Source organism: Nicotiana tabacum, chromosome 21 (genome assembly GCF_000715075.1).
Source record: "Nicotiana tabacum cultivar K326 chromosome 21, ASM71507v2, whole genome shotgun sequence".
NCBI lineage: Eukaryota > Viridiplantae > Streptophyta > Magnoliopsida > Solanales > Solanaceae > Nicotiana > Nicotiana tabacum.
Genome location: NC_134100.1, coordinates 9902781 through 9922031, shown reverse-complemented (window position 1 = coordinate 9922031; position 19251 = coordinate 9902781). Strand labels below are relative to the sequence as shown.

The 19251-nt window shown below is 42.5% G+C and overlaps 2 protein-coding genes across 2 annotated transcripts; one reads left to right on the top strand and one right to left on the bottom strand.

Annotated features, from left to right (window-relative positions):
- Window positions 1–6928: 6928 nt before the first annotated feature.
- LOC107809374 (1-aminocyclopropane-1-carboxylate oxidase) lies at window positions 6929–10159 on the bottom strand. The gene is made up of 4 exons (XM_016633985.2): window positions 9974–10159; window positions 9196–9422; window positions 8079–8412; window positions 6929–7432 (listed from the first exon to the last, which is right to left on the bottom strand). Exons 1-4 carry the CDS (start codon window positions 10076–10078, stop codon window positions 7136–7138), a joined length of 963 nt encoding a protein of 320 aa, XP_016489471.1. The 5' UTR covers window positions 10079–10159; the 3' UTR covers window positions 6929–7135.
- Window positions 10160–12447: 2288 nt separating this feature from the next.
- Window positions 12448–13092, top strand: LOC142175129 (uncharacterized). Its single transcript, XM_075241700.1, has one exon. It carries the CDS (start codon window positions 12448–12450, stop codon window positions 13090–13092), a length of 645 nt encoding a protein of 214 aa, XP_075097801.1.
- Window positions 13093–19251: the final 6159 nt, after the last annotated feature.

Sequence of the window (19251 nt, the reverse complement as noted above, 5' to 3'; positions counted from 1 at the left end):
TTTGAGAATAATTACAATCATGAACAGAATGGTAGGATTTGGTTGATCTAGGATACTAATGTTTAAAAGATTGCAGTTCTGAAGAAGGAAGCACAGATTATCCATTGTTCAGTGGTGAGAAGGAATCAACAAATAGACTGTGAAATGAAAATAATGTATAGATACAATACAGTGGAGCAGAGGAGAGATTTATGGAAGCAATTGAACAGTTTATCTCAAACAACAACTAAACCATGGATCATTTGGGGGGATTTCAACTCTATCTTACGTCCACAAGATAGATTGAAAGGAGCACCAGTCACTAGCTATGAGATAAAGGATTTCACTTAATGTCTTCAACAATTGATGCTAAATAAATTGCCATGGAAAGGAGATTATTATACTTGGACAAATAAGCAACAAGAGGGTGATAGAATATGGAGCATAATAGATAGAGCCTTTGGAAATGCTGAATGGATGTTAAAATATGACCATTTGCTAAATGAATATAAACTTTCACAAATATCATACTACTGTCCTATGATGATAACCACTAATGTGAGGGAGCCAAGGATCAGAACAGCATTCAAATTTTTCAATGTATGGGCAACTCATGAGAATTTTCTCCACCTAGTGAGGAAAACTGAAAACAGAGATATCACTTGCACAAGATGAGGAATATCTGGATTAAACAGAAGGAATTAAGGGAGAAGCTGAAAAGATTAAATGAAGCTGAATTCAAGGGTATAGTAGCAAGAATTATTCAAGCAAGAGAAGATCTTCAAGAAATACAACTCAAGATAAGGCACCAATACTTAGATGAGTTAGCAATGGAAGAAAAGAAGATTATCTGTCAACTTGAAAAGTGGTCTATGACTGAAGAAAGTGCATTGAAATAAAAAGCCAGGGCAGGGTGGAACAAACTTGGAGATGCCAATACAAGTTACTTTTCAGCTGTTATAAAAGATAGAAAACAGAAGAAACAAATACTAGAGTCTCAAGAGGGAGGAAGATTAACAGAAGCAAGAGATATCAAGCTAGAGATAATACAATTTTATAAGTCACTTATGGGGTCAGCTTTGCACAATGTGACAACAGTTAATAAGACAAATCATGAGAAGGGAGAGTGTACTGAGTCATACTCAACAGCTCCAACTATGTGAAGAAGTGACAAAAGAGGAGATTTGTTCAGGCCTTCAGTCTATAGGAGATGACAAAGCTCCAGGTGTGGATGGATATAATGTTGTATTCTATAAAAGAGCTTGGCTAGTCATTACAAGTGAAATCATTGAAGTCGTGCAAGATTTCTTTACAACGGGCAAAATGTATAAAGGAATTAACTGTACAACAGTCACCCTGATACCAAAGGTAGTCAATCCTGCTACAATTAAAGAGTATAGGCGAATTGCTTATTGCGTTGTTCTATCAAAAATCATAGCAAAGATCCTTGCAGGCAGAATCCAGAAGGTGATAGCATCCATTATCATTGAAACTCAATCAGGACTTATCACAGGAAGGAAAGTAGCAGATAATGTGATTATGGCTCATGAGTTGGTGAAGACCTTTACAAGAATACATATATCATCCAGATATATGATTAAGGTTGATATTCAGAAGGCATATGACACTGTGGATTGGAAATTTTTGGAACAAATGTTGACAGAATTGTATTTCCCTAAAAAATTTATCAGATGGGTGATTGAGTGTGTTACTACTGTTAACTACTCCATAGGTATAAATGGAGAGTCAACCCCACCCTTTGATGCTGCCAGAGGACTTCATCAAGGAGTTCGAATGTCTCCCTTCCTATTTGCTATTGTTATGGAGTATTTGAGCAGAAGTCTCATCACCTTAAAAGAAGAGAAGCAATTTAAGTATTCATCCAAACTGTTCTAAGCTAAACATTACACATTTGTGCTTTGCAGATGATCTTCTCATGTTTGCTAAAGGTGAAAAATATCAGTGGGGCTCCTACATGTAAAGTTTGGTATATTTACAAATGCTTCAGGGCTACAGGCTAATCAATCCAAGAGTGTTATCTATTATGGTGGGTTTTCAGAAGAAAGAAAGTAGGAAATCCAACAAGCAATTGGATCTAGGAATTCCACTGGCTACTAAAAAGCTGAAATTGATAGAGTGGCAGCCTCTAATAACCAAAATAACAAGAAGAATATCATCATGGACAACTAAGAAGTTATCATATGCAGGCAGAGTACAACTGGTAAAGTCAGTACTTTTTGGTATTCAATCCTATTGGGCACAACTGTTTATCATACCTGCTAAGGTGATGAAAGTCATAGAGGGATACTGCAGAAGCTTTATATGGTCAGGAACAAATAAAATTACCAGAAAGTAACTAGTAGCTTGGAGTAGGATGTGCATGCCAAATTTAGCAGGGGGATTAAATCTCACATATCTTAAATTGTGGAACAAAGAAGTCATAACAAAAATTTGTTGGGACTTGAAGACTAAGAAAGACACTTTGTGGATTAAGTGGATTCATGAATACTACATAAAACCACAAACTTTGGAGAGTATGACTATCCCCCAACAAGCTCAAGAAAATACTCAAAGCAAGAGATGAATTGAGATATGTGCAACCAGAGTACTTGAAGCACAAAAGCATGATCAGAAGCATATATTTGAAAATGGTTGGGGAGTTACCTAAAATTACATGGAAAAGCATCATGTGTGGCAATGAAGCCAGACCAAAAGCAATGTTTATAACGTGGCTACAACAACAAGATAGGCTGCTAACTGCTGCAAGACTGGAAAGCTGGGGAATTCAAGTTGGAAATGACTGTTTCATGTGTAAAGAGGTAGCTGAAACCAGGGATCATCTGTTTGCGGAATGTGCAATTGGAAGACAGGTTTGGAAGAAGCTAATGCAGTGGCTGCAAATCACTTGGGTGGATATGAGCACATGGAACCAGATGTAACAATGGATTGAGCAGGACACAAAAGAGAAAACTATGAAGGCAAAGTTAGTGAAGCTGGTGTTTACAGAATATGTTTACAACAACAACAACAACAACAACAACCCAGTATAATCCCACACGTGGGGTCTGGGGAGGGTAATATGTACGCAGACCTTATCCCTACCCCGAAGGGTAGAGAGGCTGTTTCCAGGAGACCCTCGACTCATAAAGCAACAGAAGCCGATATATTAGTACCATAAAAATGCATAATAAAATAACAACAATACAATAATAGCAATACAATAGATATGAAATACAGAATACGACATACGAAAAAGATGACTGGTATAGTAAGACTAGCAGGTAAAGCCTTGCATCAATAGATGACCAATGACATTCTTAGTCTAACTCCTAACTGGCTAGTCTCACTCTATTGTGATGTAGAAATATTCACAACTCTCCCCTAACCTACAACCTTAATACTCGACCTCCATAATTCCCTGTTAAGGGCCATGTCCTCAGTAATCCGAAGTCGCGCCATGTCCTGTCTGATCACCTCTCCCCAATACTTCTTAGGTCGTCCTCTACCTCTCCGCGTGTCCACTACAGCCAGTCGCTCACATCTCCTCACCGGTGCATCAGTGCTCCTCCTCTGAATGTGCCCGAACCATCTGAGTCTTGCTTCCCGCATCTTGTCCTCTATGGGGGCCACGCCCACCTTCTCTCGAATATCTTCATTCCTAATCTTATCCATTCTTGTATGCCCGCACATCCACCTCAACATCCTCATCTCCGCTACTTTCATCTTCTGGATGTGTGAGTTCTTTACCGGCCAACATTCAGTTCCATATAACATGGCAGGCCTAACCACTGCTCTATAAAACTTACCTTTTAGTAACGGTGGTACTTTCTTATCACACAAGACTCCCGACGCTAACCTCCACTTCATCCACCCCACCCCTATACGGTGTGTGACATCCTCGTCAATCTCCCCGATCCCCTGAATAACCGATCCAAGGTACTTGAAACTACCCCTTTTGGGAATGACTTGAGAGTCAAGCCTCACCTCAACTCCCGCTTCCGTCGGCTCAACTCCAAATTTGCACTCGAGGTATTCCGTCTTCGTCCTGCTCAACTTGAAACCTTTAGACTCAAGAGCATGTCTCCAAATCTCTAGCCTTTCGTTGACGCCGCCTCGTGTCTCGTCAATTAGAATAATGTCATCAGCAAATAGCATGCACCATGGCACCTCCCCTTGAGAGCATGTCCCCTTGAGAAGGTAAGTTAGTGCCAACTGCTGAAAAGCTTCTTGGTGCAACCCCGTAGTAAATGGAAAATGTTCAGAGTCGCCTCCTACTGTCCTAACCCGAGTCTTAGCTCCATCATACATGTCTTTAATCACCCTAATATAGTCAATCAGGACCCCTTTATCCTCTAAGCAGCTCCATAAGACCTCCCTAGGAACCTTATCGTACGCTTTCTCCAAATCAATAAACACCATGTGAAGATCCTTCTTCCTATCCCTGTACTGTTCCACCATCCTCCTAATAAGGTGGATAGCTTCTGTGGTAGATCGTCCCGGCATGAACCCGAACTGGTTGTCTGAAATAGACACCGTCCTTCGCACTCTCATTTCTACCACTCCCTCCCAAACTTTCATGGTATGACTTAGTAATTTGATGCCCCTATAGTTGTTACAGCTCTGGACATCACCTTTGTTCTTATACAACGGGACCATTGTACTCCACCTCCACTCTTCAGGCATCCTATTAGTCTTGAATATAACACTAAACAATGCAGTAAGCCATTCCAAGCCTGCTCTACCCACACACCTCCACAGTTCAACCGGGATTTCGTCTGGCCCGGTAGCTCTGCCCCCTCTCATCTTACGCATTGCCTCCATGACTTCATCGATCTCAATGTCCCTACAATTACTTAATTCATGGTGACTGTCGGTATTCCTCGATTCCCCAGGTCTAATATCTTGATCTCCTTCTTCACTTAGAAGTTTATGAAAGTAGGTCTGCCACCTTCTCTTAATCTGGTCATCTCCCATCAAAACTTTGCCGTCGTCATCTTTTATGCACCTCACCTAGTCTAGATCTCGAGTTATCCTCTCTCTCGCCTTAGCGAGTCGGAATAACTTCTTCTCCCCGCCTTTGTTCCTTAGTTCCTCATACAGACGAGCAAAAGCTGTTGTCTTGGCCTCCGTCACTGCCATCTTTGCCTCCTTCCTAGCTACCTTATACCTCTGACTGTTCTCTCTCTTCTCCTCCTCGTTAGTGCTCCCTACTAACCGCAGGTAAGCCGCCTTCTTCGCTTCCACTTTACCTTGGACAGCTGCATTCCACCACCAATCTCCTTTATGACCACCATTGCGGCCCGTAGATATCCCTAACACCTCTCTCGCCGCCTTTCTTATACAGTCCGCCGTCGTCGACCACATTGTGTTTGCGTCCCCACCACTTCTCCAAGCTCCCATTGCCGATAACCTTCCTTCCAACTCCTTAGCTTTATCCTTAGTTAAGGCGCCCCACCTAATCCTAGAGCGTCCTTGTACTGACCTCTTCTTCCTCCTTATCCTAATACAAATGTCCATCACCAAAAGCCTATGTTGTGTTGAGAGGGTCTCACCGGGGATAACCTTGCAGTCCTCGCACAACCTTCTGTCGCATCTCCTGAGGAGGAGATAGTCAATCTGAGTCTTCACCACCGAACTTTGGTAAGTAACCAAATGTTCATCCCGCTTCGTAAAACTCGAGTTCGCAATGACTAGATCGAAAGCCTTGGCAAAGTCCAACAGCGCAATGCCCCCTCCGTTCCGCTCTCCGTAACCAAAGCCGCCATGCACCTCAGTGTACCCACCTGCAGATGACCCAATATGACCATTGAAATCTCCTCCTATGAATAACCTCTCAGAAGGCGGTATACTACGAACAATCTCATCCAACCCCTCCCAAAAGCACCTCTTAATATCCTCATCTAAGCCTGCTTGCGGTGCGTACGCGCTAACGACATTTAAAGTACCCTCACCTACCACCAACTTAATAGTCATTAGTCTATCATTCACCCGCCTGACCTCTACCACGGACTCTCTAAGATGACTATCTACCAGGATACCCACTCCATTCTTACCTCTCAGGATACCAGAGTACCACAACTTATACCCATCCACGTTTTTCGCCCTCGATCCGACCCACCTAGTCTCCTGGACACACGCTACATTAATCTTCCTCTTCTGCAGGATTTTCGCCAACTCTATGGATTTACTAGTTAGTGAACCTATGTTCCATGATCCGATTCTCAACCTATAGGCTCCATTGCCCCCTCTACCTCCCCTGCTACCCGACCCACCCCCTAACCCCAGCACCCCACTCTGCCCCACGTGAGGACATGCCCTTATTCTATCATCCCAGACTGCAGCCACTACACCTACAACTATCTAGAGAAGACTCGGTAGTGCACAACGTACGCAAATCAAACAAGAAGGAAACAAGTGGTAACTAGTATCCTAGTTGAAAGGAACAACAGGCTGTTTGCTCATAAGGATAATACATGTGAAACAATGGCTAGAGAGATTGCATATACTTGTCATGTTCGAGCCAATAGTACTACGCTGATTTCTACATAATACTTTTGGTTATTAATGAAAAGCTTATAATCACCACAAAAAAAAAAAAAAAGATAACCCTATCGACACTCTAGTGATTGAAATATATCCTCCTCCATTTGGGTTGTCCTATATGAATATCCAAATTCCACATAGTACTGACATTTTTTCACGAGATAAATGCCACATGGCATGCCACATACTATTTCACCCCCTCTTCTCCATATGTTCTTCTATCATTAGCAGCATGACCACATCCATTTTGTTTATGTAACTTTGAATGGTGAGAAATCATGGCTTTTTGTTCTTCTTTTTTTTTTTTATAAAAAAAATTCCGCGAAATTTATTTTAGGTGTTATGTTCAAGGATAATTTGGTCAGTACTTTTATCTTAGTGATGGGGATAAGCAGAAACCCACTCATTAGAGAGGTTAAGGAAATCTACTTATTAAGGTTAAAGAGAATATATAGTTTTTGAAACTTTACAATGAGACCCTCTTGAGAATAACAAATTCAGACATCTTACATTCACACAAAGCCACATACTCCAACATTAATCAAATACTATCTATATATTTTTTCCCTTCTTTTGATTCAAATATGAAATCGATTGGCCTAAATTGAGACTCTCAAGCAGTTGCTATGGGACCTAAGTTAGCAGTTGTTTCCATTGCCTTATTCATTGCTTCAAATCTTGGTTCCTTAGCTTGGAACTTAAGAGCTGCATATAATTTCATATAGTCCTCAAACACAAATTTGGGATACTTTAGTTTGTTTTCCTTTTCTTCTTTATCAGCCAATTCTGGTGCTGGAAAAATTACAGCATCACTCCCCGGATTGTAGAAAGATGCTATAGACATCCTGTTCCCATCTGGCTGAGCAATTACTCTGTGCTCCACACTCTTGTATTTTCCATTTGTGATCACCTTCATCAACCATTCAACCAAAAACAAAATTATTAGTAAAACCATGTAAATATTTTACTAACACATATTAATGTAATAAACACTACATAATGACAATTGAATTAAGAGTTAATGTTCTATTAGTTGACGGTATAAATATTATTTATCCAATCAAGTCATTTAAAATATAATTGTTGGTAACTCTATTTAATAAGCATTTTGTCTAAATTTATTATTTTATTATTACACTAGTCTATATGGATATTGTTAAAAGAGTGGAATGATGTAGCGAATAGCCTTTAAAACAGTCTCTCGAAAAGTTCCCTAGAAAAATGTTTGTTATTGATCATGAATCAGCAACCAAATATGTCATTGCTCACGAATCTATTGTCAAGCTCAGACTAAGCTATCTCCAAGAGAATAGGGTCCCAACGGATGAAGAATTGGGGGGAGGGGGTGTTATTTACTATTTCTAAATTTCCCTCCTTCCGCCCCCTTCACTACTATTTTGATTTTCTATCGAGCTCTCTAATAATATAATTCTTGATTGATAAATGGTAAATAATTTGCTATAACAAGTGAAATCATATCGACACTGAAATAAATTATATCATTTAATTGTGTATAACTTGAATCCTAAAATAAAATAAAATAAAATAAAGTATACCTCTAATTGGTCACCTATGTTGACAACAATGGAGTGGCGCATTGGTGGGACATCAATCCATTTACCATCTTTTAGGAGCTGTAGTCCACTGACTTTGTCATCTTGGAATAGAAGTATAATGCCACCTGCATCTGTGTGAGCCCTAAGACCTTTAATTAGTTCTGGTTTTGGACAAGGTGGGTAATTAGCAACCTTTGTTCCAAAAGTTGGACCTTTTGTACCATAAAAAGCCTTCTTTAGATAACCTTGTTCAAGGCCAAGGTTCTCACATAGCAAGTCCAAAAGATCCTCTGCTAGTTTCTCTAGTTTTTGTGCGAATTCTTTCATCACCTTCCTGTAATTATGGCCAAAGTAAAATTTAGTTAAACATGCAAAGTGAGGTCATTATAGTTAAAATAGTTACCAGTTTGAATCTATGTTACTTGCACTCTTCAAAAATGTCGCTAGCTAGCTACATGTCGGATCTTTTAAAATTTGTGTATGTTTGGAGTATCTGATGACACGGGTGTAACAACATTTTTGGAAAGTCCATGCAGCATAGGTTAAAAGACAAAATAAGGTTAATTTTAAATATGGTCACTATAGTCTGGTAGTTTTTTTTCTTTTTTCTTTTTTTGACGTGAAATTTATAGGGTGGCAAAGTGCTGACATGATGAGTAGTTGTCATAACTTGGAAAAAATTGACTTTCATGTCATTTCTATTTTTCAAGCGCAATTCACATATAGTTCAGTTACTTTAATATAATAAAAATATAATTTTGTGATTTTACTATTATAATAAGCAGAGTTAAGTAACTATACAAAAAAATTAACCTAAGAACTTCCAGTAGCATAGATTCTACTTATGTCAAAAACCATAATTTGGTAATTGAAATGTAATCTTAAATAAAATGGAAATGTCAAAAACCATAATTTGGTGATTGAAATGTAATCTTAAATAAAATGGAAGCCCGGTGCACAAGGTATCCCGCGTTCACGTAAGGGGTAGGGTCACACCTCAAGGGGTATGATGTAGACAACCTACCATAATGCAAGCATTCGTGGATATTTTCACGGCTCGAATCCGTGACTTACAGGAATGTCAAATAAAGAACAAAAAAAATGAAAATGTTTTGACCTGTAATCATCAACAAGATCAGGAACATCTGAGATGTTTGAAACAGGAAGATGTTTCAAGAAGAAAGTACTTTCCCAATCCAAATCATCAATCTCAGCCTGAACAGCCTCAAGTCCTTTGTTTGCCACCATTTCTTTGAATCTTTGTTCCATACACTTCTTGTAATGTTCCTTTGTTAGCTTCTCCACAGTGTCCATAAGCTCATGAGATATCCCATGATTCACCAGCTTTAATTTTATGTGTCAAAACAGACAACAAAATATATAATTATTCCAATTTATTGATTATAGCAAGTTCTCACTCTATTTTTTAGCTTCTACCATAGGCTTCCATAGTCTAACTCTTGCGTTGATGAACCAGTTAGAAACCTGATCCATTAGTAAAATATTGAATTAGATAAGGTAGATGCAAGCAAAAAATGTCTAACTATTATATATATACTGACAGTGTAAAAGAACTTTTTACATCGTCGGGTCAACAAAAAGATAATTATAGGTAACTTGTCATAAAAAGTGAGATTAGTAACCTAAAAAATACAGACAAGTTACATGTTAGGACAATGTAATATGGACTCGAAGTGTAAAAGTAAAATTTTGAAGAAATTTCTGCATCCTGCTATTTTAGAATGATATAATCAGAGTATATATCAATTTGAAAAATACACACCTGATTCCTTGAAAGACCAGTCTGTTTGGCCAACATTACTTTGTCAGAGTCGGTAGGATAACCTCTACGCCGCTAGTGTATATAATAAATTAAATCTACAGTAGAATATTACCTCAAGGAAGCCCCAATTTTCACAGGCATCCTTTATTTTCTCCATTGTCGCAGCTCTTTGTTCAGTGTTAAGCATCTCCATGTCAATCACTGGGAAGGTCTCCATCTTTTTTTTCTCCTTATCTTTTTCACTCTTCTAAATATACGGAATTAATTCAGTAGCTCGTCTGCATAATGGAGAGGAAGACTACTTTGGAAGAGTATTTATAGGCGTTTGAGGTGTGGGAAAACAGATAAAGACAAATGACTAGGTGATTTATTGGAAATATTTAAATAATTACAAACATATACTCTCTTTTTCCATCTTATGTAAACTTTTTTTAGTTTATTCTAAAAAGAACATACCCTTTTAAAATTTAGAAATAATTTAATTTTAACTTCTCATTTTGTCTTTAATGTAAAATATTATAGTCACACAAATATTATTATGACATATTCAAAATTACAAGTTTTAAGAACATTATATGTATGGGTCTGAATTTGACCGAGCACGACCTACAGTGAGCACGACATACGGCCGAGCATCTGCGAGTCCACGCCTAGAAGGATACGACCTTATACTAAAAGAAGGAACAATACGACCTTGACGGTACAGTAAGCCCATTTAGTGGACATTAAGAATATTCCTTAAATATCTTTGGCAGGTCATTTCTAGGGAGGGGGGTAGAGAGATTCCTCAATATATAAGAGGAATGAGAGCTTTGTAAAGGGGGCTCTGAAAAATTCACCAACCTTGAATAAAAAAGGAAATCTACAATTCTCTTCTCTCTATTATTTTCATCCTAGAGTTTATTATTTTCAGCTACGATTTACCTCTTCATCATCGATTTGATTTGTTCAAAAAGGTTTTAACATCTTTTGAGTCAAACAATTTGGCACCGTTTGTGAGGGGGATTTCCATAAGTGAAATCATAGTTCTCATCTAGGTTCTTGAAAGTGACGATTACTGTTCTTCAAACCCCATAAAAACCAACAATAGCAAAAAAAGAAGCGAGGCTGAAGATGATTGCAGATGTCTCAAACAATCTCTTGAACTCCTTCAATGAAGCCGGTAGAGAAGACACTGAGAACACAACACCAAGCGTTACACCGGAGGGGGAGATCTCACCTTATCCACACGGGGATCTAACGGTCTTGCACGAAAGGGGAGCCTCAGCGTCCATGGTAAGGAAAGCACCACCAGCAGTCAAAACGCTGCTAGAAGAATGGTTGACAAGTGCTCTGAGCAACATGCTCGAAAAACCTCCTCAAGGAAATGTCGAAGACTTGCCGCCTACAGGAATCGCAGCTACCACCAATGAGCCAAGCACTACACGAACGGGCAACACCCGCACTGTCACTGATGCGGGTGATGATGCACTCATGGCCATCTTAAAGAAAATGGAAGAGATGGAAAACGAGAAAAAGACGCTCCGTGATCAAATAAAGGAGCATCAGGAAAGAGTTGACAAAATACCAGGTGCCCCTAAGCTATTACCAAAACGCGATGTGGGCCGATTCATCGAACAGCCGTACAGCGACAGGGTTTCTCCTCATCCTATTCCAAAAACCTTCAAAATCCCGCCATACTTGAAAATATACGACGGGACCACGGACACGGAGGATTATCTAATCCATTATGTTACTGCGGTGAAGGGCAACGATCTGTCAAAGGAACAGGTACCATCTGTGTTGCTAAAAAGGTTCGATGAAACTTTGACAGGGAGAGCATTGACATGGTACTCCCAGCTACCAGCACGATCAATATCAACATTTGAAGAGATGGCGGATAAATTCGCCGCCACTCATGCAGGGGCGAAGAAGGCTGAAGCTAGGGTCAATGATATCTTCGCCATCAGGCAAACGACGAGCGAGGGACTTCGGGACTTCTTGGCCCGATTCAACAGAGTAAAGATGAGCCTTCCAAATGTGTCAGAAGGGATGGCAGTGGCAGCCTTTCAAAATGGGTTAAACAGGAACGGATCAAAAGCAACCAAAATATTATTTAGCAGACTCATAAAATACCCTCCCACCACATGGGAAGAAATCCATAATGCCTATTGCGCCGAGGTAAGAGCAGACGAGGACGATCTGAATGGCCCAATTCGGTGATTAATGTCAGTTCAAGCCGAGGCAAGGAGAGACCGACATAATGATGGACGAAGAGATCAACCCCCACGTTTCAATCGTGAAAGGCATCAGCCCTATGTCCGAACATCCAACCCGCCCCCTCCAAGACATCCGGATGTCATGCTTCGGCACATCGCACCCCTTCAAAACGAAAGAGGTATGCCTCCCGTGTTATCTGATCATAACTTTTGTGTTTCCCCTTCAGAGATAGTGTACGCATTGGAGAAGCTGGGCACGAAGGTGCAGTGGCCGCAAAAAATGAAATTAGATCCAAGCACCAAGAGGTCAAACGTCTTCTGTGAATTCCATCAAGAAAGAGGACACAAAACCGAAGATTGCATAGGCCTGTGGTAGGAAGTAGTTAGGATGTTGAACCAGGGGTACCTGAAAGAACTGCTCAGTGATAAAGGGAAGGCCAACATCGCCAGAGGACGCGATCTATCTCAAGGACCTCCAAAGCCACCGTCGCCAGCACGCACCATAGAGATGATCATTGGCGGTGGCGACGATGCGGTAATCAACCATGTGAAGTTCACCACCACCCATAAGATCAAACGAACGGTCGCTCATGAATGGTATGATGACCTCGAAGATAGTAACATTTTCGATAAGTCAGATGTCGATGGTTTGTCTTTCCCTCACTATGATGCTTTGGTTATAACTTTACGCATCGCTGATACAAATGTAAAAAGAATCATGGTAGACGACGGAAGCGGCGCGTGTATTGTTCACCTGCGAGTTCTCATGCAAATGAGGCTTGAGGATAAAATAATACTACGTTGCATAAAACTAACCGGTTTTAACAATGCAGTAGAGCGGACATCAGGAGAAATAGTGCTACTTGTCCTAGCAGGAAGAGTCATACTGGAAACAACATTCCATATCATGAACCAGGAAACAACCTGTAACGCCATCATAGGGCGACCATGGATACACGCCATGCGAGCCGTCCCTTCAAGCTTCTATCAAGTGATCAAATTTCCCACCCCGTGGGGAATATTTAGCATCTGAGCCGAGTCACGCACCGACCAAGAATGCTATCAGATCGCCCAAGATTGCACGCATACCAAACAACTGAAAGGTGCAAGTGCAGAGGCATATCAATCAGCCATGTGAGGAACTAAACCCGACCCACAAACAGAGGTCATCAAAGACCCAGATATCGTAGAAGCCTACAAGGCAACTATAGAGGATCTTGACCCCGTCTGATTGGACGACGCTGACAACACAAAAAAGGCTTACATAGGGCACAACCTCTCGGAGCCAGGTAAATATCGTGAATTTTTAACTAACAATGCCGTTTTGTTTGCCTTCTCCCATTCAGATATGCCAGGAATCCCAAAGGACATCACCACTCATAAATTGAATATCGACCCACTCTATCCGCCGGTATGACAAATAAGGAGGAAGTTCAATGCAGCAATCAATGAGGCAGTCAGCGAAGATGTAGATAAATTGGTCGTCAACGGTTCCATCAAAGAATCAAAATACCCCTAATGGGTCACCAATATGGTCATGGTCAAAAAGAAGAACGGGAAATGGCGAATGTGTGTAGACTTCACCGATCTAAACAAAGCATGCACGAAGGATTCCTTCCTGTTACCCCATATCGATCAACTGATCGATGCGACATCGGGGCACAAGTTGCTGAGCTTCTTGGACGCCTACTCCGGTTACAATCAAATTCTAATGGCTGAAGAAGATCAAGAAAAGACGACTTTCATCACTCACCAAGGAACGTACTGCAATAAAGTGATGTCGTTCGAACTCAAGAATGCAGGGGCCACGTACCAGAGGATAGTCACAAAAATGTTCAAAGAACAACTCGGAAAGACCATGAAGGTGTATATCGACGACATGCTGGTAAAGTCGACAAAGAAAGAGGATCACATTAGCCATCTGAAAGAGGCCTTCAAAATATTAAGGCAGTACGGGATGAAACTAAATCCCGAGAAGTGCGCCTTTGGTGTAACCTCGGGAAAATTCCTTGGCTTTCTCGTATCACAAAGGGGAATCGAAGTCAACCCTGATCAAATCAAAGCCATCAACACAATACTGGAAGTACTAACCAGCAAAAAATAGGTATAGAAGCTAACAGGGTGAATAACTACTTTGTCGAGGTTCATTTCACGATCCTCAGACAGATGTCACAAATTCTTCAATGTGCTGAGAAAAGACCGCAGGTTGCAATGGAATGAAGAATGTGTCGATGCCCTGAGGAAGCTAAAAGTGTATCTGTCTTCGCCGCCACTACTCATCAAAGTGGATCTGGGTGAGTGTCTACTTGTGTATTTGGCAATTTCGGAAGTCGTAGTAAGTGCAGTCTTGGTTCGCGAAAATAAAGGTACGTAGTCTCCAATTTACTATATCAGCAAAACTTTAATAGATGCCAAGACAAGGTACCCTCACCTTGAAAAGCTAACTCTGGCACTAGTCGTAGCTTCACGCAAGCTTAAACCATATTTTCAATGTCACCCCATAAAAGTGGTAACAACCTTCCCCCTAAGAGGTATCCTGCACAAACCCGAACTCTCAGGTAGACTCGAAAAATGGGCTATAGAGTTAAGAGAGCACGACATAACATACCAACCGCAAATTGCCATTAAGTCGCAAGTTCTCGCTGACTTCGTCGTTGATTTCAGCGCGAAAATATTGTCGGAGGCAGAATAAGAAGCGCTTCGCGCTTCCACACGTACCGACCTCTGGGTCCTCTACACCGATGGCGCCTTGAACGCCTCGGGTTTGGGACTGGGACTCTTCCTCGAAGTCCCTACCGACGAAGTAATTCGCCAGTCCATACGATGCCCCGAGATGACTAACAACGAGGCCGAGTATGAGGCTATGATTGCAGGTTTGAAGTTAGCCCTCAAATACGGTGCCCGACAACTCGTCCTCCACTGCGACTCTCAACTCGTTGTTAATCAAGTTACCGGGACTTTCCAAATCAAAGAGCAGAGACTGCAAAGGTACCAGTCGGAAATCCATAAACTGCTACCAGAGTTCGACGAATGCCACCTCGACCAGATACCTAGGGCGTAGAATATTGAAGCAGATGGCCTCGCCAAATTAGCTGCGGCCACCAGGAATATTGGAAAAGAAAATATGGTCACCCTTCTTCACTCCGCAATAGACCACGTCGAGGTACATTCTATAAACCTAACTTGGGACTGGCGTAACCGCTTTGTAGCCTATTTACAGGATGGATCGCTCTCGCAAGACAAAAAAAGAAGCCAAAAAACTCCGGGTACAGGCAACCCGATACAACCTAGTAAACCATGATCTCTACAAAAGAACGTTCAGCGGCCCCCTAGCCAAATGTCTTGGACCACATCAAACAAGGCGAGTACTGGAAGAAGTAAACGAAGGGCACTATGGCGCCCACATGGGAAATCGCGCCCTCGTTTGATACCTCATTCGCGTAGGTTACTAATGGCCTACCATGAAAAAAGAAGCCGCGGACTATGTCTGAAGGTGAGAGCAGTGTCAAAAGTATGCCCCTATGATACATCAAGAAGAGGAACTCCTCCATTCCGTCACTTCGCCATGGCCATTCATAAAATGGGGAATGGACATAATTGGCCCACTCCCTGCAGGGCGAGGTAAGGTACGTTTCCTTTTGGTTTTAACTGACTACTTCCCTAAATGGGTGGAAGCAGGTGCATACACTCAGATACGTGAGCAGGAGGTCATCGCCTTTATATGGAAGAATATTATATGCCGTTTCGGCATCCCCAAGGAAATCAGTTGCGACAACGGACCTCAGTTCGGCGGAAAAAGAACGACTGAGTTCTTCGAAAAATGGCACATCAAACAGATACTCTCCATGCCGTATCATCCTTCGGCCAACGGCCAAGCCGAGTCCTCTAACAAAGTGATACTGAACATATTGAAAAAGAAGCTCGAGGAAGCTAAAGGGCTATGGCCTGAACTACTACCTGAAGTATTATGGGCATACTGCACTACGCCAAAATCCAGCACGGGGGAAACGCCATACTCACTGGTCTACGAGACCGACACAGTTATACCCGTCGAGGTCGGGGAGCCCAGCTTGAGATACTCCAACGAGAGCGGGGAAGATAACGACAAAAGCAGGCTACAAGACCTAGATGAAGTCGAAGAACTAAGAGACATGGCCCACGTAAGAATGGTAGACCAGAAATAGCAAGTAGAAAGATACTACAACAAGAGAGCCAAGGTGCAATCACTCAAAGTTGGCGACTACGTCCTCAAGGCCAAAACACAGGCATCAAAGGATCCAAATGAAGGAAAATTAGGAACAAACCGGGACGGACCGTATAAAATCGTAGCAGTAGCAAACAAAGGGGCATTCCAGCTAGAAAAATGGAGGGAAAACTGCTCCAACACAACTGGAACATCGCCCACAAGTATTTCCACTTCTGAAAGGTGTCACCTAAGTCATACTCTTTTTCCTTCACCCGGGTTTTGTCCCAATCAGGTTTTCCTGGGGAAGGTTTTTAACGAGGCGGCAAAGGGGACGCCCTATGGATCAAAACGTTGTTCATCACCTTAGCCCACTGATGTGATCTCCGGGTCGAAGTAATGAAGGGACTACATACAGATGATCTAATCTCCATTGTATGAACAAAATCTAATCTCCATTGTACGAATGGAATCTAATCTCCACTGTATGTACGAAATTTAATCTACAAAACATGAGTTCGACCCCGTTCGAATAGGTCTCCATTAATCGACAGGTGATGTCTTCCTGCGGGAACTACGATGGGATAATACTTCGACGACAGCTCAAAGCAACGTCCCAATGGTCAAGGCCATCGACAAAATATGAGTTCGACCTCATTCGAACTACGATGGGATACTACGACGATAGCTCGAAGCAATATCCCAATGGCCATATAATCTCCATTGTATGTACGAAATTTAACCTACAAAACATGAGTTCGACCTCGTTCGAACAGGTCTCCATTAATCGACAGGTGACGTCTTCCTACGGGAACTACGACGGGATACTACTTCGACGACAGCTCAAAGCAACGTCCTAATGGCCAAGTCCATCGACAAAACATGAGTTCGACCTTGTTCGAACTACGACGAGATACTACGACGACAACTCAAAACAACATCCCAATGGCCAAGGCCATCGATGAAAATATTAGTTCGACCTTGTTCGAACTACGACGGGATACTACTTTACGACAGTCGAAGCAACATCCCAATGGCCAAGGCCATCGACGAAAATATTAGTTCGACCTCATTCGAACTATGAAGGTATTCTACTTCGACGACAGTCAAAGCAACATCCTAATGACTAAGGCCATCGACGAAAATATGAGTTCGACCTCGTTCGAACTACGACGGGATACTACTTCAATGACAGTTCGAAGCAACATCCTAATGGCCAAGTCCATCGACGAAAATATGAGTTCGACCTCGTTTGAACTACGACGGGATACTACTTCGACGATAGTCGAAGCAACATCCTAATGGACAAGGCCATCGACAAAATATATAAGTTCGACCTCGTTCGAACCACGATGGGATTCTACTTCGACGACAGTTGAAGAAACATCCCAATAGTCACGGGTGTCAATGTCATATGCAACAAACAAAACAAACAAACCGACGAAAGTAAAGTTTACATTGCAGCAAAACATCATTTACATTTTCCCCCACGAACAAGCCTTAGTACGGCCCGTGCCAAAAAATTTCTAAGCAAAAGTAAAATACAAACCAAGACTACACATCATCCCCAGCGGGGTAAGAATCTTCATACCACGAGTCCGAAGCAAGGTGATTCGCGTCATCAGAATTGATACCCTCCCCGTCAGGAGTGAGGGGGTCATATCCACACGACTCACGAGCTGCACGCGCTTCAGCGTGCACCACCTGAACCTCTGCCTATGTGGACCTATCCTCGGGGTAAAAAGCCTTATACACATCGAGCCGAGCCTCCGTATGGACCCACAACTCATACAACCGATGAGGCAAGCCCTGGTCAGCTGAGGCACAAGACGTGGAAGGCTGAGAACATTGATTTGCCTCCGCCGCCCTCAGCGAAGCCATTTCTCCCTACAATGCGGCCAGCTCCGCCTTTATCTCCCTAACACGCCCTTCGAGCCCTACGACTTGACGACCGGAAGCTTCCCTCTCCCCAGTAAGTTCCGACCTGGAAATGCAGAGAGTATCCTCCAAAGAAACCGACTCATAAATAGTGGCTGCCAGCTTATCAGTGCTGGCGTTCAGCTCGCCCTTGAGCCCGTCGACCTCCACTGCCTTAGCATTCAACTCGGCGGTCAAGTTGGCCACCTTTAGCTATAAGTCGGCATTCTCAGCCATTACCCCCTGCTCAACTTGAGCTCGACCTCCTTCGCCTTAAGAAAGGCCTCCAGTTCTCTATTACGGGCGATAGCCCTCACAAGCTCCTCGTCCCTCTCCCTCAGCTCCTCTAGTCTATGCTCCAATTGGTCCTCTCGCTGCTTAAGCCCCTCGCGAAACACCCGGAACTCGGGATCCTGATGATAGATGTCAGACATCACCCGATGTTTAGCACGGTACTACTGATACTTCGATGACATCTTCTTGTAGAGGGTCCTTTTCCGTTCACGACGCTCACTCTCCACTTCCAGGATGAGGGTCTGAAAAAAGAAAAGGGCAGAGTTAGAAAACAAAATATACAACGCCGACTGTCACACCAACCTCACAACAAAAAGAGAAGAAAAGGGAACCTACCTACAGGGCCATGCCAACGACCTTCTGAGATAACTCTGCGTCGCTCATCACTCCAAGCATCTTGCTTTTAGGAGCGACACATAGAGGAGCAAGGGCCGACGCAACCTGCTCGATGTTCAGGCGCAAGTTGTAGCTCCCCGGGACTACCACATGATTGTCAGACCCGTCCATCCTAACCTCCACATGGGTGTGGCGACCCAAAAATTCACTAACATCCTCCAGGTCGATATCCGAACCCGAGCCTTCACCCTCGATACGGGGTCCTCCAATATTAGATAATGCACCACCTTCAACGGAGCGCACTGAACTGACTTCCGGGCCAATTCCCTCCACTAGGGGAGACCTCCCCAACAAAATGGCATCGGCCATAAATACGGGCACTGGGGTTGTCCGGGACGCTCCGCTGCCGTCGGCATCTGTAGCCACGCCCTTTCCCAGCTCCAACTTTCTCCTTTTTCCTCT